The sequence below is a fragment of the Phoxinus phoxinus genome, assembly GCF_949152265.1.
Source record: "Phoxinus phoxinus genome assembly, chromosome: 5".
Taxonomy (NCBI): domain Eukaryota; kingdom Metazoa; phylum Chordata; class Actinopteri; order Cypriniformes; family Leuciscidae; genus Phoxinus; species Phoxinus phoxinus.
The window spans coordinates 38,710,864-38,730,572 of NC_136880.1; the positions used below are offsets into that span (position 1 = coordinate 38,710,864).

Here is a 19,709-nt window from a genome sequence, read left to right on the forward strand (position 1 = left end):
CCCAGGATGCTTGTTAGATGAAGTGTGTTGCTGAGATTTGAAAAGGTGAAGTGAAATTCTCAAGGCCTCCTAAAAGCTGTGCTGCTTTAACTGAAATTGGTTGAAATCTCAGGAATCAAAGCCCAAGCTCTGCTGTAGTATGGCTAATGTTAGCAGCGCGGATACTCAAAGGACATCATTCTGTGAACAATCCTGTTAAGAGCGCTGCTACAGTGTCTCTCAAGGTTAGTGGGGGGAAAACATTAGTTAAAATATAACTCCAGTAGTGCTTCTGCAGAGAGTAGGTTGCCTGAGGCCTTCAGACTCAGTACTTGTGAGTAACCGAAGAAAAACTTCTCTGCAAGGAGAAAAAAATCAAGCAATAGATTGTTTTTCAAAATTGTATTGAAATGGCCACTGGGTCCTTTCACGATAACTAGAGGTAAATTGTCACAAAGGAGAGTGGTACACTGGTGAGAGGAAAAAAGGGAGATATTTGATTGATATTCAATAATAGACCATTTTGACTTAAAGTTCCCGTATTATGCTATTTTAAAGCTTCCTAAGTTTGTTTTGAAGGTCTTCTACAGGTTGAAGGTCTTTGTTTTGAAGTTTTACATGCATCCAGGGTAAAAAAAAAAGTTAATTTTCTCATAATATACATTGCAGCATCAACTCTTTTCTCACAGTGTCTGAAACGGATAAAGGAATCAGTCTCTCTAAATCCCTCCATTCTTAGAGTCTACTCTGCTCTGATTGGTCAGATGGCCCAGTCTGTCGTGACCGGTCTACCGGTTACAGCGCATGTTGGATGTACAGCGCTCATATATCAATTCTGAATTTCAGCTCCAGATCATTCTCAGCACTTGACACAGAGTGATACAAACAGTAACGATACCGTCGGTTTTCCTATATCAATTCCAGTCCAAGTCCTCATCCTTTAAAAAAGTGGATTTGCTTTCACAGCACAGAAAACAGTGTCGACAACACAAACTAATCTTTTCAGGCCTCCTCTGCTACATCTCAACTACAGTGTTTGAGGGCGGGTCATCAATGAACACCATAGGCTGGGATTATGCAAATTAGATCTGAATGGCTTGAAGAAAAATAGTCAGCTCAGGTTTTTCAAGCTTACAACAAAGTTGTAAAAGTACACATAAAGTAAAAGTTGGTGTGAGCTGTCATAAACTCCTCTGTGTTTGCTCTTTTTAATCCAAATTAAAGTCTCAACAGAGAGAGTATTTACAATTCTAATCTCTCATATCCCTTTTTAATTATTTCTAAAGCTGTATTAAGAATTATACACCAAAAACAGATATAGCGTCAGTGCTAAAATCTGATTTGTTTGAAGCTATTGTACAATAAATAACAAACATATCTGTGACCATCAGCTAAGTTAAACACAAAATCAAAATAAGGGTTTATTTACTTTCTTAATACATGTTCACAATTCATGAATGTTATTGTAAAGAAAAAAAAATGTCTTTGCAAGCTTTATTCAAAATGTAATAACTTGATTTTACCTCTGAAAGGACTCTCTTATTCATCAGACTCGTAACTAGGCCATGTGGGTTGGGAAAATAATATAATAATGGTTGTTATCTTTTTTTTGTTATTCAATATTATATTTCTCTTGGAAATATATCACTTTATGGTTGCAAAATGGGTTGAAAATGCAATTTCATGTTGATTTTGATGCACTATTTTATTTGGCTACTGTAAACAGCTTACAGTTAGGATGTTAGCTATATCCTCGGCTGAAAATGTGTCTTTTATTGTCTTTCATCATACTGATGTTGCAACTGTTTTATAAAAGCAATAAGCTTCTATAATGCTGTGCATATTGCTTTATTTTCCTCACTTTTAAGGTACCAGTTGAACACTATGGTGGTGGACACTGAGGCAGGCCCCCACCGCAATCGAACTGTGGTGTTTCTTGGATCCACCAGGGGAACCGTTCTCAAGTTCCTCATCACACCCAGCCCAGAGAACCAGTACTCCAACACCAACACCTTTCTGGAAGAGCTGGAGGGCTACAACCCTGAAAGGTGATGAGATTTGCTATTGTTTTTTTCAGGCACTGTTCAGTTTTGGTCTATTTTGCTTGCTATTGCTTGCTTGCAGTAGGCTGGGAAAACCCTGACGAACTTCCGGCAAATTTGAGATTTGCTCTGCAAGTCCGTCAGGCCAAGAGCCCATTCAAGCCCATTTCCAACTTTTCCAAATCGAGGCACCAATCACAAACGTTGAGGCGGGCTTTACACGATGACGATCGCTCTGATTGGTTTTAGGTCTATCCAATTGCGCCCATGCAGTGGCATTTGAGCGACGTCCGTTGGTGACGCCACTTTGGAAATGGGCTGTGAATGATCCTTCCCCAGACCCACTCTCAGTTACAGCTGAGAAGGGTCTTGTGTCAACCAGGCTATGCTTGCATTACTTTTCTTCTGTCAGACTTGTGGTAAGAAAACATCCAAAATATACATTTACACGGTGGCCGAGAGGACTCAATGCACTGCAACTAAAGAAAACACATGCAAATAGAAAAAACACAGGCAAATTAAGAAAACACTATCATTAGTCTGACAACACGTGCTGCAAATAGCACACCATAACGCAAATGTTTCAAGGGCACCCCAACAAGTCACAAACCTGGCTGGGACATGCTTATTGTTCAGTGTCTACTCGACAGTGGAGTTGTCGATGACCTGAAAGGTAAGTTTGTTGTTTATTTTAAAATCCTGATTGTATGTGCGTTGTGAGTATTTGCAGCACGTGTTGTCAAACTGATGAGAATGTTTTCTTAATTTGCTGGGGTTTTTTTTTTTCTATTTCTTCAGTTGCAGCTCATTGAGCTCTCTCAGCCACCATACATTTAAAGGGATCATTCACCCAAAAATGAAAATTCTGTCATTAATTACTCACCCTCATGTCGTTCCAAACCCGTGAGACTTTCGTTCATCTTCGGAACACAAATGAAGATATTTTGAGCGATGAGAGATTTATGTCCCTCCATAGACAGCAACGTAACTACCACTTTAACGCTTCAAAAAGTTCATAAAGAGATCGTAAAACGAATCCAAATGAATCGAGTCCAAATGTTCTGAAGAAACTTGATCACTTTATATGATGAACAGACTGAATTTAGGCTTTTATTCACATATAAACATTCATCAACGCACACATGAGTTGTGGTAAACGGGAGCTCAAGCATGTTCACTTGACGTTCAGTTGAGCTTCTGTTTATGTTCGCTGATCAATGTTTATATGTGAATAAAAGACTAAATTAAATCTGTTCATCATATAAAGCGATTGAGTCTCTTCAGAAAATTTTGACTAAACTGCTCAATTCATATGGATTAGTTTTGCGTGTCTTTATGAACTTTTTGAAGTGTCAAAGTGGTAGTTGTGCATAGCTGTCAATGAAGGGACAGAAAGCTCTCGGATTTTTACCAAAAAGATCTTCATTCTGATCCGAAGATGAACGAAATTCTCACGGTTTGGAACGAGATGAGTGTAAGTAATTAATGACATCATTTTCATTTCTGGGTGAACTATTTATTACACTTTATATATGCCCACATGTAGATTTCAATTAAAATACATATGTTAAAGGCCGGTTTCTCGAAATGAGTTTTTCTCGTAGGTTTTTACAGAGAGGTGTGTGTATATATAATTGCCTGATATTTATTTAACATTTAATTACTAAAAAATAGTGAAAATTATGTGAACCTGGCTTTATCCAATGCTCTGATTTCTATTCTGGAAATGTATGCATATTTAATTAGAGAATGCCTCATTTGCATATTTAAACAGAACATTTCACAACAAAACTGCAGCACGCTCTTAGCATAACAACGATATGACCGCTGATGTGGACATTTATATAGTTATCGTTATAGTTATGAACGGGCCTTAAGTATACGACATCTATATATGCATCTACATCTCCTTCCTTCCTGATAAGACAAACTTGTTTCAGTATTTGGACACAGACTTTAAAAAGTAAGGAAGGGAGATCAAGTTGTGTTTGTCCTTAACGTCCTTTAATCTGCTTCAAGATTGAATTTATTTTGAAAAATCCATTTTTATCAAGCAGTTGTTCACTGTTGTTGAAGTTTAGCCCTGGATTAAAAACTTTAATCACACATTAAAAGAGAAAAAGATATTCAGTATCAAATGCAACGGAAGAAATAAATCCATGCTTTTTATCCACAAACAAACACACAGCACCTCTGAAAACGTCCTCAAAAGCAAACGGAGGTAAAGCGATTCAACATGATTTCTGATTATTTGAGTGTGTGTGTGCGCTCGCGCGTGCGTGTCTGTGTTTGCGAGCGTGTGGCACTCTGATGGATGAAAACATGGCTGTGGTTTTGAAGATGAAAGGCAATACCTGTCTGGTGGAAGAACAGAGATGCATGCTGGGACATGAAGGCGAGTTGTGTGGTGGTTGAGATAAGGTTCTCAGTAGGATGCAGCGCTCGCTGAGAAACACACACACACACACACACACACACACACACCTGAAACAAAGAGATCACTGTGTCTGCTTGACCTTCTCTCTTGCCTCAGGTGTTCTCTGGATGACATCCAAACCTCTCACACAACTTCCTGTAATGCGTCTCATTTGTCTTCGAGCTATTTATCAGTGTTTAGATTACATGCGTGATATCTCTGGACCTACTGTTGAGGAGCTTCTCTGAGACGTCGCTGTCGTAATTTAATCAAAGATGTTGCAGTAATTTAATGCTTTATTAGCAGACAGTTAATGTGTGTTGGAAACAAACCAACTTTGACTTAATCTCTTTTAGTGTGTATTTCTTTGGGCTGTTTGCCATTTTTCACAGACAGTAGAAAGAGGACAAGAGATTATTGAAGACAAAGGGGGAATTTGATCAGAAAAGTTGGACAAAACTCAGAATTTAACAATTTGCCTAATTTCAATTCATGAGTTGAATTACTGAATTACAAGTCATTGCATGTATGCAAAATTGCATACTGTCTGGGTAGGTACCACGTTTATGTTGTATATATGTTGAATATGGGCAGAATAATGAAATTCAGACGTACTACATCCGCCATGTTGTTACTAGGGGTATGAATTATCAATGGTTTTGTGATTAAATTCGATTACGATTATCATGTCAATGATTCGATTCAATATCACGGTTCGTTGCATCCTCACTTTTCAATATTCAATGAATCCCTAATTATTTTATCTGCTCCAAGAAAGTATACTTCCTGAATGTAGCAAACATCAAACGCAACTTAAGTCTGAACACACACTCACACCTGCATGCACACACTCGAGCTCACACGCTGTAAATTTTTTAATTTTTTATTACTCGCTTTTGTGTTTCACCTCCCTCCGCCATTTTACGCTAGCACGATGCACATATGTGACGAATGATGCATCGATTAATCTCAACACTCCTAGTTGTCATTATCATGTGACCTACCAGTTGTGTCGCTTCACTGCCATTCATAAATCCTCTCCCGTGGCCTCATGGGATAGTAAAGTGTTCATCAAATGCGAAGAATCTTGGCAGAATTAGTAGGTCATCCAGGGAGTTTTCAGCTACCGTTCTTCGAATACAATGTATTTGGACATATTACTCATTTAGCGTACTATAGTAAGGAAGTATGCGATTTCAGACGCAGCTATTGAAATTCAATAGGTAATGCATTTTGGAAAAAATAGTCTGGTCCATAAATTAACAGTTTAAAAGTTAGGTTTTTTCAGAATGCATTTAATGGATTTAAAATGACAATTTTTACATTGTTAAAAAACAAAACTTTTTCAAGGAAATGCTGTTCTTTGAACTTTATATTCATAAAGACTTCAACATTGATAGTATTATCATTATTTATCAAACATTATTTTAAATTGTAGCAATGTTTCACAATATTACTGTTTATACTGTATTTTTGATCAAATAAATGCAGCCTTAGTGAGCATTCTTTTTAAAACATTAAAACATCTAACCAACCTCAAAGTTCTGAACAATAGTGTGTGTTAGTGAAGTTTCTTCTTACCCTCTCTCTGACCCTTTTTTGCTACTGTACCTTTTAGACTAAATGTAAATGCAACATGTAAGTTCTATATGTAAATGACCTGTGTAATGATTGGCTAACCTCTTCGCATGTGAAACGAGTTTGAACATATCCGCCAAGCTGCTGAGTACGGGTGGTCTTACTGTATGTTAATGGCCTCGTGACTCATGGAGACGCTGATGTGAAGATGTTGGGTTTAATGAGTGTGTGCATCCGTGTTCTAGGATGTGTTTAGTTGTAAAAGTACAGGAGTGGTTGTATTGATGGTTTTCGTGTGTGTGTGTGTGTGTGTGTGTGTGTGTGTGTGTGTGTGTGTGTGTGTGTGTGTGTGTGTGTGTAGGTGCGGCGATGACTCTGTACAGGCACGGCAGCCTCTCTCTCTGACCCTGGACAAACCCAGTCACACACTCCTGCTGGCCTTCCACTCCTGTGTGGTGAGAGTGCCCGTCGCGCGCTGCCAACTGCACTCAAGATGCATGAAGTAAGAACACACACCCTCAATCTGTACACTGATTAAACACACTCACATTCACACACACGCTCTCGTTTTCCATCTTAAAGTAAACTGTGCCACCCAAACGCACACTGCTTCATCAGCGGCTTTGAAATTACTGTGACCCAGCTTTTACAATTTCCTTCAGACAACACACACAGTTCTCCTGGCCCGTGTCCCGTGCGGCACATTTGGAACGGTTTCTTCCTGTAGCAGTAAAGCTCTGGTGTAACTCAGCCGTGATTAATGGTGGAGGCTTTGATTGAGTCTGCTGATGCTCTCTCATCTTGCGGGACGTGGTACAGTGAGCGCACTCGTACCATCTGCACCAACTCGAGTCTTTCCAATCCACTTTGTACGTCTGCAGCACCATGTGCTCGTTTAAATGACTCCTGCACCAGCACGCCATTTTACCATGGGTGGCACAAACCTCATTTCCCTCCATGCACAGACTCGCATTAATAAATGCATTGTGTTAAGAATGCATTGTGTTGTTTAATATAAAGTTGGAAATCATGATTGTGAAATGATAATTATGTTTAAGTTTTCATTTCAATATTCATATGAAAATGTTATATTTTCATAAGAATATTGAAGTAATAACTAAAGAGTTGTCAAAGGTAAAACATCCACATGCATATTTTTTTCGTTGCAGTATCTCAAAACAGTAATTCAAAACAGTAATTAAATAATTCAAAATAATAAATACATTAATAATAAAATAAATAGAATAATAAAATATATTAAGCATGTATTGAAAGTAAATATGCTTTCTGCATATATATTTTTTATATTTTATTATATATAATTCAGCGTTGGTAGCAGCAGAGATGAAACAGGATCTAGGTGTCTTCAACTTTCATTTCAATAAAAAAATCAACATGCTCAGGAACAGAACAAACAACTAAACAACATTTAATAGCTAATATATCAGCAACAGACGAACAGGCGTTAGCAAACACCACTAAATGTGAACGTGACCAGACAAATAGTGAAGACTATATAGTGAATTAAACAAGGTAATTAATAGAACACAGCTGGAACAAATGAACTAATGACGTGACCATGGTAACTAAAGAGTGGCAGGAAATCAAACAAAGGAAGGCATGGACTGAAGAAATACAAACTAAAAGTCCTTGAACTGAATAAAACTGAACATAATGATGACAATATAATATATTTAGAAAAGTGAAACTGGAGAGACAGATATGATAATCAGAAAATGAGAATGCAGTCCTGTCTGTCTCTCTCTGTTCATTGAGTCTTTGTATATCTTTATAAATCATGATTTATTATGTTTCCTGTATTCATTATAGAGGAGGTCGGTATAGTCCTCTGTAATAACATTGACATAACATTGCGTGTGTGTTTGTGTAGAAACTGCATTGCGTCCAGAGATCCATACTGCGGCTGGACCAGAGGAAGTACCTGCTCACTCCTGCGGCCAGGCACCAGGTCAGATAGAAACCATGAACATCCTCAACACAAATATACATGCTTTCTGCCTCATTGTACATACCTAACATGCATTCAAACCTCAACTCAAGGGGGCGATAGAGTTACCATCAAATTTCTGTACCACTACCGTCAACAGACGCAAATGATTTTACACAGGTTTCTTGAACACTCATATAGCCAATGCTGATGTGTTCATGTTTTGGTATCGCCACAGTGTTTGTATGTTATATTGGTGTAGGAAGAAGTACTTTAATATACACTTTAATGTAAACCAGATGTGTTATTATTTAGGTAGCTATCTAATCATGACAGTTTAGCTAACTTGCTAAGTAAAAAAGTCTTCCATGACAGTTGTTGACCTGAAAAAGAGAAATGACAGTCGAATGTGTTTTGGATTGTGTTCAGACACATTTCTGAATGCAGTGATGCATCAAATTGAGTTTGCATAACTAGAAGCGTTTACATTCACTTGCATGTCATGTATCTAATCTGTGAATTTGCAGTTTATGTTTTCTCCTGTTTTGCAGATTACCTTTCGTGCAGGACGTTGAATATGGAAACACCTCACATCTCGGAGACTGCGACGGTGAGTTCGAGAACTTGTTTAGGATGTGCCCTTTAGCTTCCCCGGGAGAATTCTCTAGAAACTCTTCTACAATACAGAGAAGATCCAGTCTGGTCTGGTTCGAAAGGTTTGCTTAAGCAGTCAAAGTCACAAGAAAGTCACAGTTTGGAGATGGAGGGAAGATAATGAGAGCGAAAACCAGCCTTGAGTCTTTTCTTTTTAGAAATGTAATTAATTCCTTTAAAGTGAGTTGGTGACAGTGTGTACATTGTTGAAAAGACAAAAGATGGTTTATATTGTCTAAACATTCAGAAGCTTAGATTCGCAGTAAATCCGCTCTAAATGGCATTTCGCAAGGCTGGCAGCATATGAAACACTCACTGTCAATCTCGGATGTATTCATGGCTCAGACCGCTTAAATATGTTCCAAAGTTCAGATTTAGCAGAACGTGGAACAGCAGTGAAGTTCTCAAGTCTCTTCCTCAAGAGCACTTGAACATAACAGACTGCTCAGACAGAAGAAGTTATATATTGCTGCAGCCATATAGGTTCAGCTGAGTCATGAGAGAGAGAGAGAGAGAGAGAGAGAGAGAGAGAGAGAGAGAGAGAGAGAGAGAGAGAGAGAGAGAGAGAGAGAGAGAGAGAGAGAGAGAGAGAGAGAGAGAGAGAGAGAGAGAGAGGAGAGAGAGAGAGCACAGAATAAAGCTCACTGGCTTAGTACACTAGTGCTTTCAAGGAATCTGTCTCTGTGAGATAGTCCCGAGATAAAAATGGAAAACAGCAGCAGAATATGGGTGTCTTGTTTGGATTGCTAATGTCTACACACAGTTTAGTTAAGGAAAAGAATGACGGCCGTATTCTATTTTGGGTTGATATGTGCTGGGCCCTGACCTCCTGTTTGAGAACCAATGGTATAGAATCAATAGCGGGGCTTCCGGGGCATGTTGTCACAATAAGGAATCTGCCATCATGAATCTATTTTAGGCTGTTTGGCTCATTTTTAACAGTTAAGAATGTAAACAAATCAACTTACAGTATGAATCAGTATGGTTTGTATTACTATTATTTGAAATTGTAATTAGTAAATTACAGCTTATAAATGGGACAACTTGCGATTTGGACTTTTGACTCAAACCCCTGAGATAACATGAGTTAATTAACATGTTAGAATTAACATGGAGAACAAAATCAACCCCAACATCAAGAGTCAAAAAAGGGAGCTAATTGAATTTGAAGAGAAATGTCGGCACATTCATACAACCCATAGACGCGTCTGTAAAATGTGTGAAATGATTTGGTTTTCAGATGTGACTCCGAGTCACAGGCTCATTAAACTCGGCACTCCTGTTAAAACAGCTCCAGTCTGCCGGTCAGCCATCCTATCATCTACATCAAACGGCTGTCTTCTTCTGTCCACACTCTCTCCATCCATCGCATAGAAGTTCAGTCATATTTTAAACATTCTGAGATGAGTGAGACACTGAATGCCAAAACAGATCAGAACAGAGATAAAGAACTGAGTTTGTTCAGAGCGTGTTTGAAATCTCTCTGTTTGATGCTGCATGCTGGAGTTTGACAGAAGCCATATAGCCATATACTGTATCTTATCCAACCATGAGCAGTGAGGAGGTTTGAGATTTTTTTTTTAATGTTTTTGAAAGAAGTATCTTATGATTTCCTACTTGAATATATAACAAATATAATTTATTCATGTGATGGCAAAGCTGATTTTTTTTTTAGCATCATTACTTCAGTCTTCAGTGTCACATGATCCTTCAGAAATCAGTCTAATATGCTGATCTAATTGCTGCTCAAGAAACATTTCTTATTATTATCAATGTTGAAAACAGATAAATAAAAAGTTAAGAAAATACAAGGTCCAGTCCAGCCCTTGACCTAAAAATGAGTTTGACACCCTTGGACTAAGCCAATTATAATATACTATAAATTCAAAGAAGACTAAGGTATTAGATGAAATGGTCTGGTCAGGAGATTTCTGTCTCTCTCTCTTTGAAATGATTGCTACACTCCTGAGAACACACACTTTACAAGCAATCTTGTAGAAGTATTTTAGTCTTTAAGAATGTTCAAACGAAATGTTCAAGGAAACAAGATATTGAGAAAAGGGTTCAATTGTTGAGTGTGATGTGTGTAGCAGACTCCTGCTGTTACAATGAACAAATGTGATGAGAGCTGAGATTCCCAACTGAGAACATTCTTAATGGCAGAAAACATAAAAGTAATGGGAGAGAGAGAATACAAGAAGAGATCAGAAAATTGGGGTTTGTGTATGTATGTATGCATGTGTGTTTATATGCCTTTGTGTATAGACATACTGTAGAAGAAATGTGCTCATTCAGAGAGTGTATGCTGTGTGTATACGGTTGTGTATTTGTAGTAATGCCATGTTTTGGTGGCGGTACCATAGTATTCATACAAGGGTTGCACACAATATTTGTTAATAAATTGAATGAGTGAGCCACCAAACAATGAAAGGTTCATCCAAAAATGATCATTTATAGTACTCCCCTTCATGTCATTCCAAACATGTCCATCTTCTTTTGTGGCTTACAATAGAAAGGGAATCTTTTGGACTGACATGAGGGTGAGTAAATGATTACAGGATTTTCCTATTTGTGTGAACTTTTCTTTTAAAATTCCTATTACTGTCAAGCCATTTACTAGTTTGGATACTGAGGTATAGACGTAGAGTCTGACAGCTTTTCATTTCTGAGACAGCTAACAGCCCACACATAAACGGCACTGCTAGAAGAGAGATAGTCAGCGTGAAGAAAGCCAAGAAAGGAGATAATAGAGAAAGAGAGGTAGACTGAGAAAATAGAGGTTAAAACCAAGGACATCTTACAGGGAACAGCAGAAGAAAGAGTACAAGAAATGCTGTTAAAAGAGAGGAGAAAGGCCAGTGCTATGCAAACGCCAATTCAAAGAGGAGCGATTAGAAAGTAGGGTATTTAAAGCACGAGTCATCAACTCGCTGTGTTCTTTGAATTTGCCGAACAATCTCTCTAGACCTATCTTGTTATAATATTTCTTACATCATCTCACGCTTTCAGAATAAAGCTGAAGTGCACAGGTTACTTATGGCCGGTGTTTGACATGCAGTGTTTACATGTTCACTGCTCGGACTTTAAGTGTAAGGTTTATAAGGTCGTATTCCATCTCTTGTACAGAGCGACACTGTCTGTGTCTACTAAAACACACACTATATCTAGTCTACTGAATTAGGAGAGACTGTAGGCAACAGTCTCTTGTTTTTTGATCGATTGTTGGGGTTGTAATGTACAGAAACTCAATAGATCAATAGCACACAGCTTCATAAGTCAAAAGGAGCTACTTTGATGTTTTTGTACGCCATTCAAGTGACAATTTTTAAATGGTTGGTCCTCCTGAGCTTAATCATATCAATAGTTGTAGATGTTACAGTGGTTTTTAGAAGTCCTAAAGCAGATTTTTGCCCTTTAAGTCGCCAAAACGCATACAACTTGTGCAAATAAATTGCAAGTTACTATTTTGGAATTGTAATGTATTTTTCTGTCTTTCTTGCAGGTCTGTTACGTGAGAGTTTTATGGATGAGCCTGAAAGTCTTGTTACTTTGAACCTGCTGGTTGTTGCTGCAGTCTCTGCATTCTCCACCGGGGCGGCACTCTCGGGTCTGGCAGTGTGCTGGATTATGGGTCAGAAACACCGTCACCGTTCACATAGCAACACTCCGTCATCCAGTAGTCAGCGGAAGAGCGAGAAAGAGCGTTGCATGATGGGACAGAGCAGGAGCGGCTCCGTGATGAGTGTATCCCGGCACAGCGGCGCAGACCGGCCGCGCTCACAAGGTGAGACACTCTTCGTCATGCCCAATGGTTGGGTCAAAGCGGGCGACTTGGATCCAGGTCTACTTCCCACACCCGAGCAAACTCCCCTGCAGCAGAAACGTGGGCTACGCCTGTCTGATTCTGGATCCAGTTGGGACCAAAGTCAGACCTTCTTGAGCTCGGTTGGTACCCAGTGCCCACCTCCACCATCCACCTTGTTTCTCAACTCTAAACTCCTGCAAGGAAATGGCAGACGCCACGAGGAAGCCATCGAAACCGGTATCGACCGCCAACGCTACGTCTCCCTCTCCAAGTATCGGGACCAGGGAATACGCCCAGGCACTCTTCTTCGCAAGTCAGCAGGCGAATACAACTACCCCATGACTCCCCAAGACTCCCCCGACCGGCGGAGAGTGGTGTCGGCCCCCAGCACCCAGATAGAGTACAGCGGAGAGCCTCTTCGCTGGACCCACGAAGGCTACATCTTCAGCAGTCACGGCATACCTCCAACAGGCCACCACTACACCACGTCCTCGCAGCATCCCGCGGGACTGACGCGTTCCGTGCTTCATGGGTCCCGGGGAATCATCGACCTGGCGGACTTCAGCCACCTGCTCGGGAAGGGAGGGAGCGATCGGACGCCGACAGGCCAGTGAATGAAGAGAAGCAAGGATGCGAGGAGCAGGAAATTGTAGAAAAGTAAGCGGCTGAAACCTCACGTGGACTGCAGAGCGCAACCTGGCCAACCACAGTAGCTCACTGTTACTCTCTCTCTCTCTCTGTCTTTCTTTCTTTTCTCACCTGCTTGTCATCCTTTTCCTCATTTGTCTGGAACGGCTTGCATGAGGACGAGCCAAAACGGACCTCACTGACTACAAGAAGAGTGGCCATTTCAAGTGGAAAGACCTCTTTCTCTTCTTCTCTCTCTGTATCACTCACAATTACACAAATATGTAGGCAGAGACATGCTTTTCCCAGTAGCTCTCATTCTTGCTGACTGACTACGAGTGTGATTTACCAAACCTTATTCCCCCTTTATCAGATGGAGGAAAGAACCATAGCCATCTTGAAGACTATCTATCTCTGAATATGTTCACACCTAGACTCTCTTTTGCAGGTTACCCTTTCAGCAAATTTGTAAGTGTGATATAGCGGCAGCATTTCATTTGGGAATTGGGACAATTGTTCAATACAAATACAACCAAGAACCCAATAGTTCTTTGGAGTAATGACTCGGTAAACGGTGGTTAGTCACGTCTGATTCTGGTCGATACCAAACTGAGGACACCTTATTTACATTAGTGTAAATTCTGTAGGAGCAGATTTGGACAGATCAACTGGTCAGAAGGAAATATTTGGAACAGAACTTTTGCTTTTGAATCGCTTCTCTCCCTTTTACGTTACTGATTTGTTAAAAAATATAACTTGTTGTAGCCCATCAAATTTACACTTTATAAATAACATAAATAGCAGTGTTGTAGTACTCGAGTCTGGACAAGAGCAGACTCAGACTTAAGTCCGAGCCCAAGACCATATATTTATGACTAGTCAAGACCAGTTCATTTGAGGCAGAGTCCAAATGCTCCTGAAAATATAGGCTTGGACTTGGATATGGTGATGGTCTTGAAAATATTTTTTGCATATTAAATTGGAAAGTAAGGAGAAGCAGATTATATAGAGGGCCACATTGCCCAAAATAACATCAACTGTTTGTCTCCATCTGCGATACTTTTTCCATTACAAACGCTTGTGTGTGACATCACCTCTTGTGGGCGGGGCCCCGTTCGCTTTAGCAAGATTTGCGGTACGCCATTTGCTCTGATGCATCACTTTGACCAAAATGTATGGATGTATGGATAGAAAAGATTTTTCTTTTGTATGCTTGGAAATTGTGTTTCTTTGTTGAGTGAGCTGAGGCATTTACCTCAGTATTACCTCAGCCCTGAATTCAGACTTATACAAGAGAGAGAGACGGAAAGAGAGAAAGCTTTGGTCGGATGAGTTTCATGGCCTCAACCACATGAATATCTGTGTAGCTCTGTGAGTTTTATCAGAGGACTCTCTGAGAACTTATGAACACGCTGGATTCCAAGTTTTTTGTCTTTTTGTTTGGTTTCTTCCTTTTTGTACAGTGAATTTTTTACACAATATGTAACGCGTAACATGGAACACAGAACTGAGGTAAATACACCCGCTGTTTTCTAGAAAGACACGATTAGAGACAGAGAAAGAGAGACTCTGTCCTGAGGACTCTTGGACTTCTTCTTGAAGATGCTGTCTCACCTTTTATTTCTCCTGAAGTCTGAAGGAGAGCAAACGAAAATGCCAGAGAAGAGGAATCACATTACGTGAACTAAACGGTCTACAAAGTCAAGAAATGTCATGTGATTTGAAGCCAGTTATGTTATTGGGTGTGTGTCTGTGAAATAACCAATAATTTTGTTTATCATATCCATCATAATATATTTCCCTTCCTTTTTGTATTTATTTTGTTTTTTAGTCATGTAAGTCCTTTCAAATGTTCTAGATCATCAACACGGATAATGAATTGCGTGTTTTCAGTCATGTACCTGGGAACTGTCAGAGTGAAACCCCTGTGTCCTAAAGTCATCGTGTCCCTATATGAGAATACTAAAAGGGTAGCATAATCAAATCTACACCGAAAGACTCCCTGGCTCTGTTCCAAACCCTAGAGCTGCCTACCTAGACAGCATTGAAGGTTGTTAAAACAGTAGGCTGGAAAACTCTTCTGCCTTGCCAAATTCGAAGACCATCCAAGTTTCATCCAAGATGACAGACAGAGTACATTGATGCATCTTGTAGACATTTTTACCTGTATCGACTCAAACCCTATTCGAACGGGATTAGTTTTACATGGAGAGGTGTGGAAAAGTAATTATTACCAGAGCTTCTCAGTGATTTTAGTCCCGTCCAAATGTGCCATCTCAGTTATAATTTCGGACAATGTAATTTTAATGTCAGATTATTGCAACTTTTACCTTCTGTAAAATGGGCCGGAAAAATGACCTCAGGTAATGCTAATCCCGTGTAGACCAGCTATAAATATGAGCATAAATATTCCGTAATTTTTTGTATTAATGTAGTTTTTCGCGTTTTTCCCAAGTATGGAGGCACTTGAAGCATTCAGTTTCGTTTTAGGCGGTGGGGCAAGTCTGTGGCAAACCTTAAGTGTTTTCCGCATACCACTTCAAACAGAAGGACGAAAGCACTTTTTTTTTAGGTGAGTGCCTATTACCAACAGAATCCAATCAGTTAATTAATGAATCGTTTGACTGGACCAAACTGTTATATCAGAAAGCAAAGTAATACGCACAATACTACAGGTAGGTGACGGCGATGCGTAAATTACATTACTCCATCTACCCTTGTAAAACTAATCCGGTCCGAATAGGGCTTTATATTGCATATACATTTATCAGTTCATGCATTCTGTGGGAATCAAACCCATGACCTTGGTATTGCTGGCTCCATGTTCTTGAGCCAGAAGAATGCTTTACCTCAGTCCTAAATTCAGACTTTATTAGACAGATGTATGCATTTGGCAGATGCTTTTATCCGAAGCAACTTACATTGCATGTAAGGAATACATTTTATCCGCTCATGCATTCCCTGGGAATCTTTTAATGGCCTAATTAATGGAGTTTCTGTCCAAGAAGATTGTTTCAAAACAGTAATTTTGGTTAGGATGCTGCCTTTAACAGACAGTAGGAGGATCACTAGGGTTTGGAAAAGAGCCAACTTCATCTTTCTGCATGACCCACGCACCCTAGTGTCCGTCTCCACATAGCTATAGCTTCATTATTAAATGTCTAATAGCATCAGTCTGCGAGATATTGAAAGCAGATGTCTGATTAGAAGAGTTGCCACACACTTGAGTTCACTGGAATGCATTTAATAATGGTGCTCATGCACCTGCAAGATGTCTCTTATTAAAAGCACGTGCTACACGCATCACTTAAGCATACTCCCCATCCTCGAGACCATACATACGCCTTTGCGGATGCTCTCAGAAAGCACACTCCTGCAGTTGTGTGCTACGGTCGGTTGAACATTGATTAGCTCATAAATCCAGCTGAAAGGAGACTCATGGTTGATTGCACTGTCTATCTGTGTGTGTTTATGTGTTTAAATTACCGTGTGTATGTATTTATGTCTCCTCCCTTCAGCACTAAAGATACACCCGGCAGGAAATAGGATCCAGAACACAGGAAATATATCCCGGTAGGCAGGAAATGCAAGGATATAGCCGCTTACCTGTAGGTCAAGGACACAAAAGCAAGCAATCAAATGCAGGAAGTAGCAAATGCCGCTAATATTCTAATGTGAAAACCACATGTGGAGGGAAAAAAAAGAAGATATCATATACGCTCAACTAACATTTCAACTAACTTATCAATCTTCAAAGAAATCGTGCCATATCCATCTTCAAAAGTGTTTGCCAACAGAAAATGAAACCGCTAAGTTTGCTAATAAGCTACAAAGATGCCAAAACAAGTGTTTCTTCAGAGTGTGACTTGTCACACGCCGTTCGTGCTACTAAATGAATTGATACCTCAAAATGTGCAGCTTATTGAGGTGTGCTTTTCCTTTTCTAAGTGCTCAAAGTTTAGTTTCTCGCCTTGTGGATACATAGCAACAAGAAACCACATAGCTATCACATATAAAAAAAAAAAAAAAAGTCAAGTTCCCAGTATAATTCCTAATTATCCTTTTTTTCACACACAAACTGCCTTCAATTAAAATATACAAAGTGTCCACACATTAACTTGAAAATGCAGTGCCTAAAGCTTATTTCCCTCGGTGTAAATTAAAATGGTTTTCAATTTTCATGACTCCCTCACAATATTTTTCTTTTTGTTCGGATGCTTTCTGGTGTTTTTATGCCTTTATTGCTCAAAGTGATATTGAGTGACATTGACTTTTTCACACAGTGCCATTTGTGTTAATTCTGGTCTATTATTGTCAAGGAAAGTGTTGAATGTGCTGTGAATGTATTCAAACATTTTCTTTCCATACGCCTTCCTTTCATAATCTTTGATCATGCTGCAACAAGCACAATATTGTACAATAATCAAGGCCAATAATGTATGTTTGACTTTTTCCACAGTGTTTAATTCACTTTTGTGTTCCACAAATGATCACATTTATTGGTTCTCACAGACTTGGCAAAGGACGAGGAAGGATTCTTGATAACGACTGAAGGAACAGCATTTTGTAAGACAGTGACGCAGATTTGCCTTCGACGTGAAGGGCTGTGTGTAAGACTGAATCAGTGTTACGTTGAGTTGTTTATTTGACTCGGCTGCTCTGTACATAGCTCAAATCCTGAGTTTCACCCCTCCGCTGGCGATGATGTAATGTCCCTGTGTATAGAAGTCGAGGGACGGTATACAGTGATAATTGTTTTGTTCGTTGGTTGGTTTTTAAATAACCTCACCTGTATAGAAGTACACACTTATACATCCAGTTTCACACATGGACACATACGACTCAGTACTGGAGCACACACTTATTTTCAAACGTCAATCAACATGGAGATTTTATCATTCTAATAAACACATTTGATTGTATGACCTTTGTCTCTGTGAAATGTGTCTTGATTCCTGCATTAATTTCACGTGCATGTTTGCACGTCTCATTTTGCATGAGGCTTAAAGGAATAGTTCACTTAAAAATTAAAATGACAGAATTCATTTTTAAGTGAACTATTTAAGTGGTTGCCAGTTGCCTAAGATACTATGACGTCAAATATGACAGACTTTTACAAGCTACTGTATATCAGTATGAAAAACCCATTGAGGCCAACTATAGAGACTATTTATTCCAGCAGAAGGTTGCCATGCAACTCTTTTTTTATATATATGTTTCATGTTTTATAAAAGTAATAGGCTCACATCACTTTGCAAAATGAAATATTTTTTCATTGTCCTCATCATCTATCTATGTCTTAATTAAAAAAAAATGTAATTCACCATTTTTAAACATAGAAATCATATTAGTTTCAATCAACAATAATTAATTGAACATTGAATAATTTCACTGTTTGGTTTGAGTGGATGTTGCCAAAAAAACAGGCAATTTATTAAGCAATATTCAATTTGTTTCCAACAAAACATTTTTAATTGCTAATAAATGTATAGGATTCTTGGAATTATTCTATAGGATATTCCATACTATCACTTTCCACCCGGTTAGTCTTTTGTACAATCCCTTGAAAAAAAGCAAGTTCCTCAGTGACATCATCCTTCAGGAAGTGGCATCATTTTGGAGGGAAAACAGCACTAACCACTAGTAAGCATTGGCCATGGATTTGATTGCATTCAGTGACGCTTTGTGGTTTTAGTTGGTTTGTCTTATTCCATTCAGTTGATAAAATTATAAAAATAGGTATCAACATTTAAAAAGATGATTCATCAAAATAAATGTACTGTAAATGTACATTACCCTCACTGGTAATGGCTAACTTACGCTGTTTATTATGCATCCTGTTAGTTTGAGTGTGTGTGCATAGTTCTGACTAATATAGTCTGAGTAATGTTTATGATCATCAAGTGGAAAGGTTGTTGTTGCCTTCACTTGCACGGCACCGCCCAGAAGATGGCGTTTCACAGAATGCACATTGAAATTTCACAGAGCATCTCTCTGTTGCTATGGAGAACCGTGTCACCATAGCAACATCTGTGCATCTGAAAGACTAGAGTGATGTTGTTTTGAAGGATCATTACTTGGAAGTTAATTAGACGCATCAACATATCAATTACATCAGGCATTTAGCATCAATGCAGTTTAATTTGACTTATTCATGTCCTTTGCCTCATAATGGATAGGCCAATTAATAATAAAAAAATAAGTCAAATGTGTAATGTATGCCTACTATTTGATGTGCAGTAGCCTTTTTTCGTTTTAATAAGTCAAATTCATCATCCACTAAAATCCCCTTGCAATTTTGAAGAAGAAAAAAAAGGAAAGAAAAAAGGTGGTATAGGCTATACAACAAATCGACAGGACAGACAGGTCTAAAAAGATGTCTCAAACCCTACTGAGCTGCCTATATACTGGTTGTAACATGGTACAGTGATACAGATGGTAAAACCAAAATACTTTGATAGGCCTACTTTAATAATGGTATTGTGGTTTTACTAAATTAGCATGTTCAAAAACATTGTATTACCATAATATGTCCAAAAATCATGACTGTACTACTTAATTAATTACTATGATTTTTTTATGTAGCCTACTCTCTAGGGATGATGTGGCATTTAACACTGCAGGGCGGTTTTCAGTTCAGATGATAATATAGAGTCGCTC

At 38.9% G+C, this 19,709-nt stretch overlaps 2 protein-coding genes across 3 annotated transcripts in view; both read left to right on the forward strand.

Annotated features, from left to right (window-relative positions):
• Positions 1 to 17,967, forward strand: part of sema6ba (sema domain, transmembrane domain (TM), and cytoplasmic domain, (semaphorin) 6Ba) — a 152,933-nt gene extending 134,966 nt beyond the window's left edge. For both annotated transcript variants that reach the window (XM_079614412.1, XM_079614413.1), the window contains 5 exons: positions 1,848 to 2,027; positions 6,377 to 6,517; positions 7,907 to 7,984; positions 8,515 to 8,573; positions 12,120 to 17,967. In XM_079614412.1, coding sequence (XP_079470538.1) covers positions 1,848 to 2,027; positions 6,377 to 6,517; positions 7,907 to 7,984; positions 8,515 to 8,573; positions 12,120 to 13,036 — 1,375 coding nt within the window. In that variant the 3' untranslated portion in view covers positions 13,037 to 17,967. The remainder of the gene's footprint in view (positions 1 to 1,847; positions 2,028 to 6,376; positions 6,518 to 7,906; positions 7,985 to 8,514; positions 8,574 to 12,119) is intronic.
• The window catches only part of LOC306998107 (uncharacterized protein), a 514,861-nt gene that overhangs the window by 366,904 nt on the left and 128,248 nt on the right, over positions 1 to 19,709 (forward strand). The window lies entirely within an intron of this gene.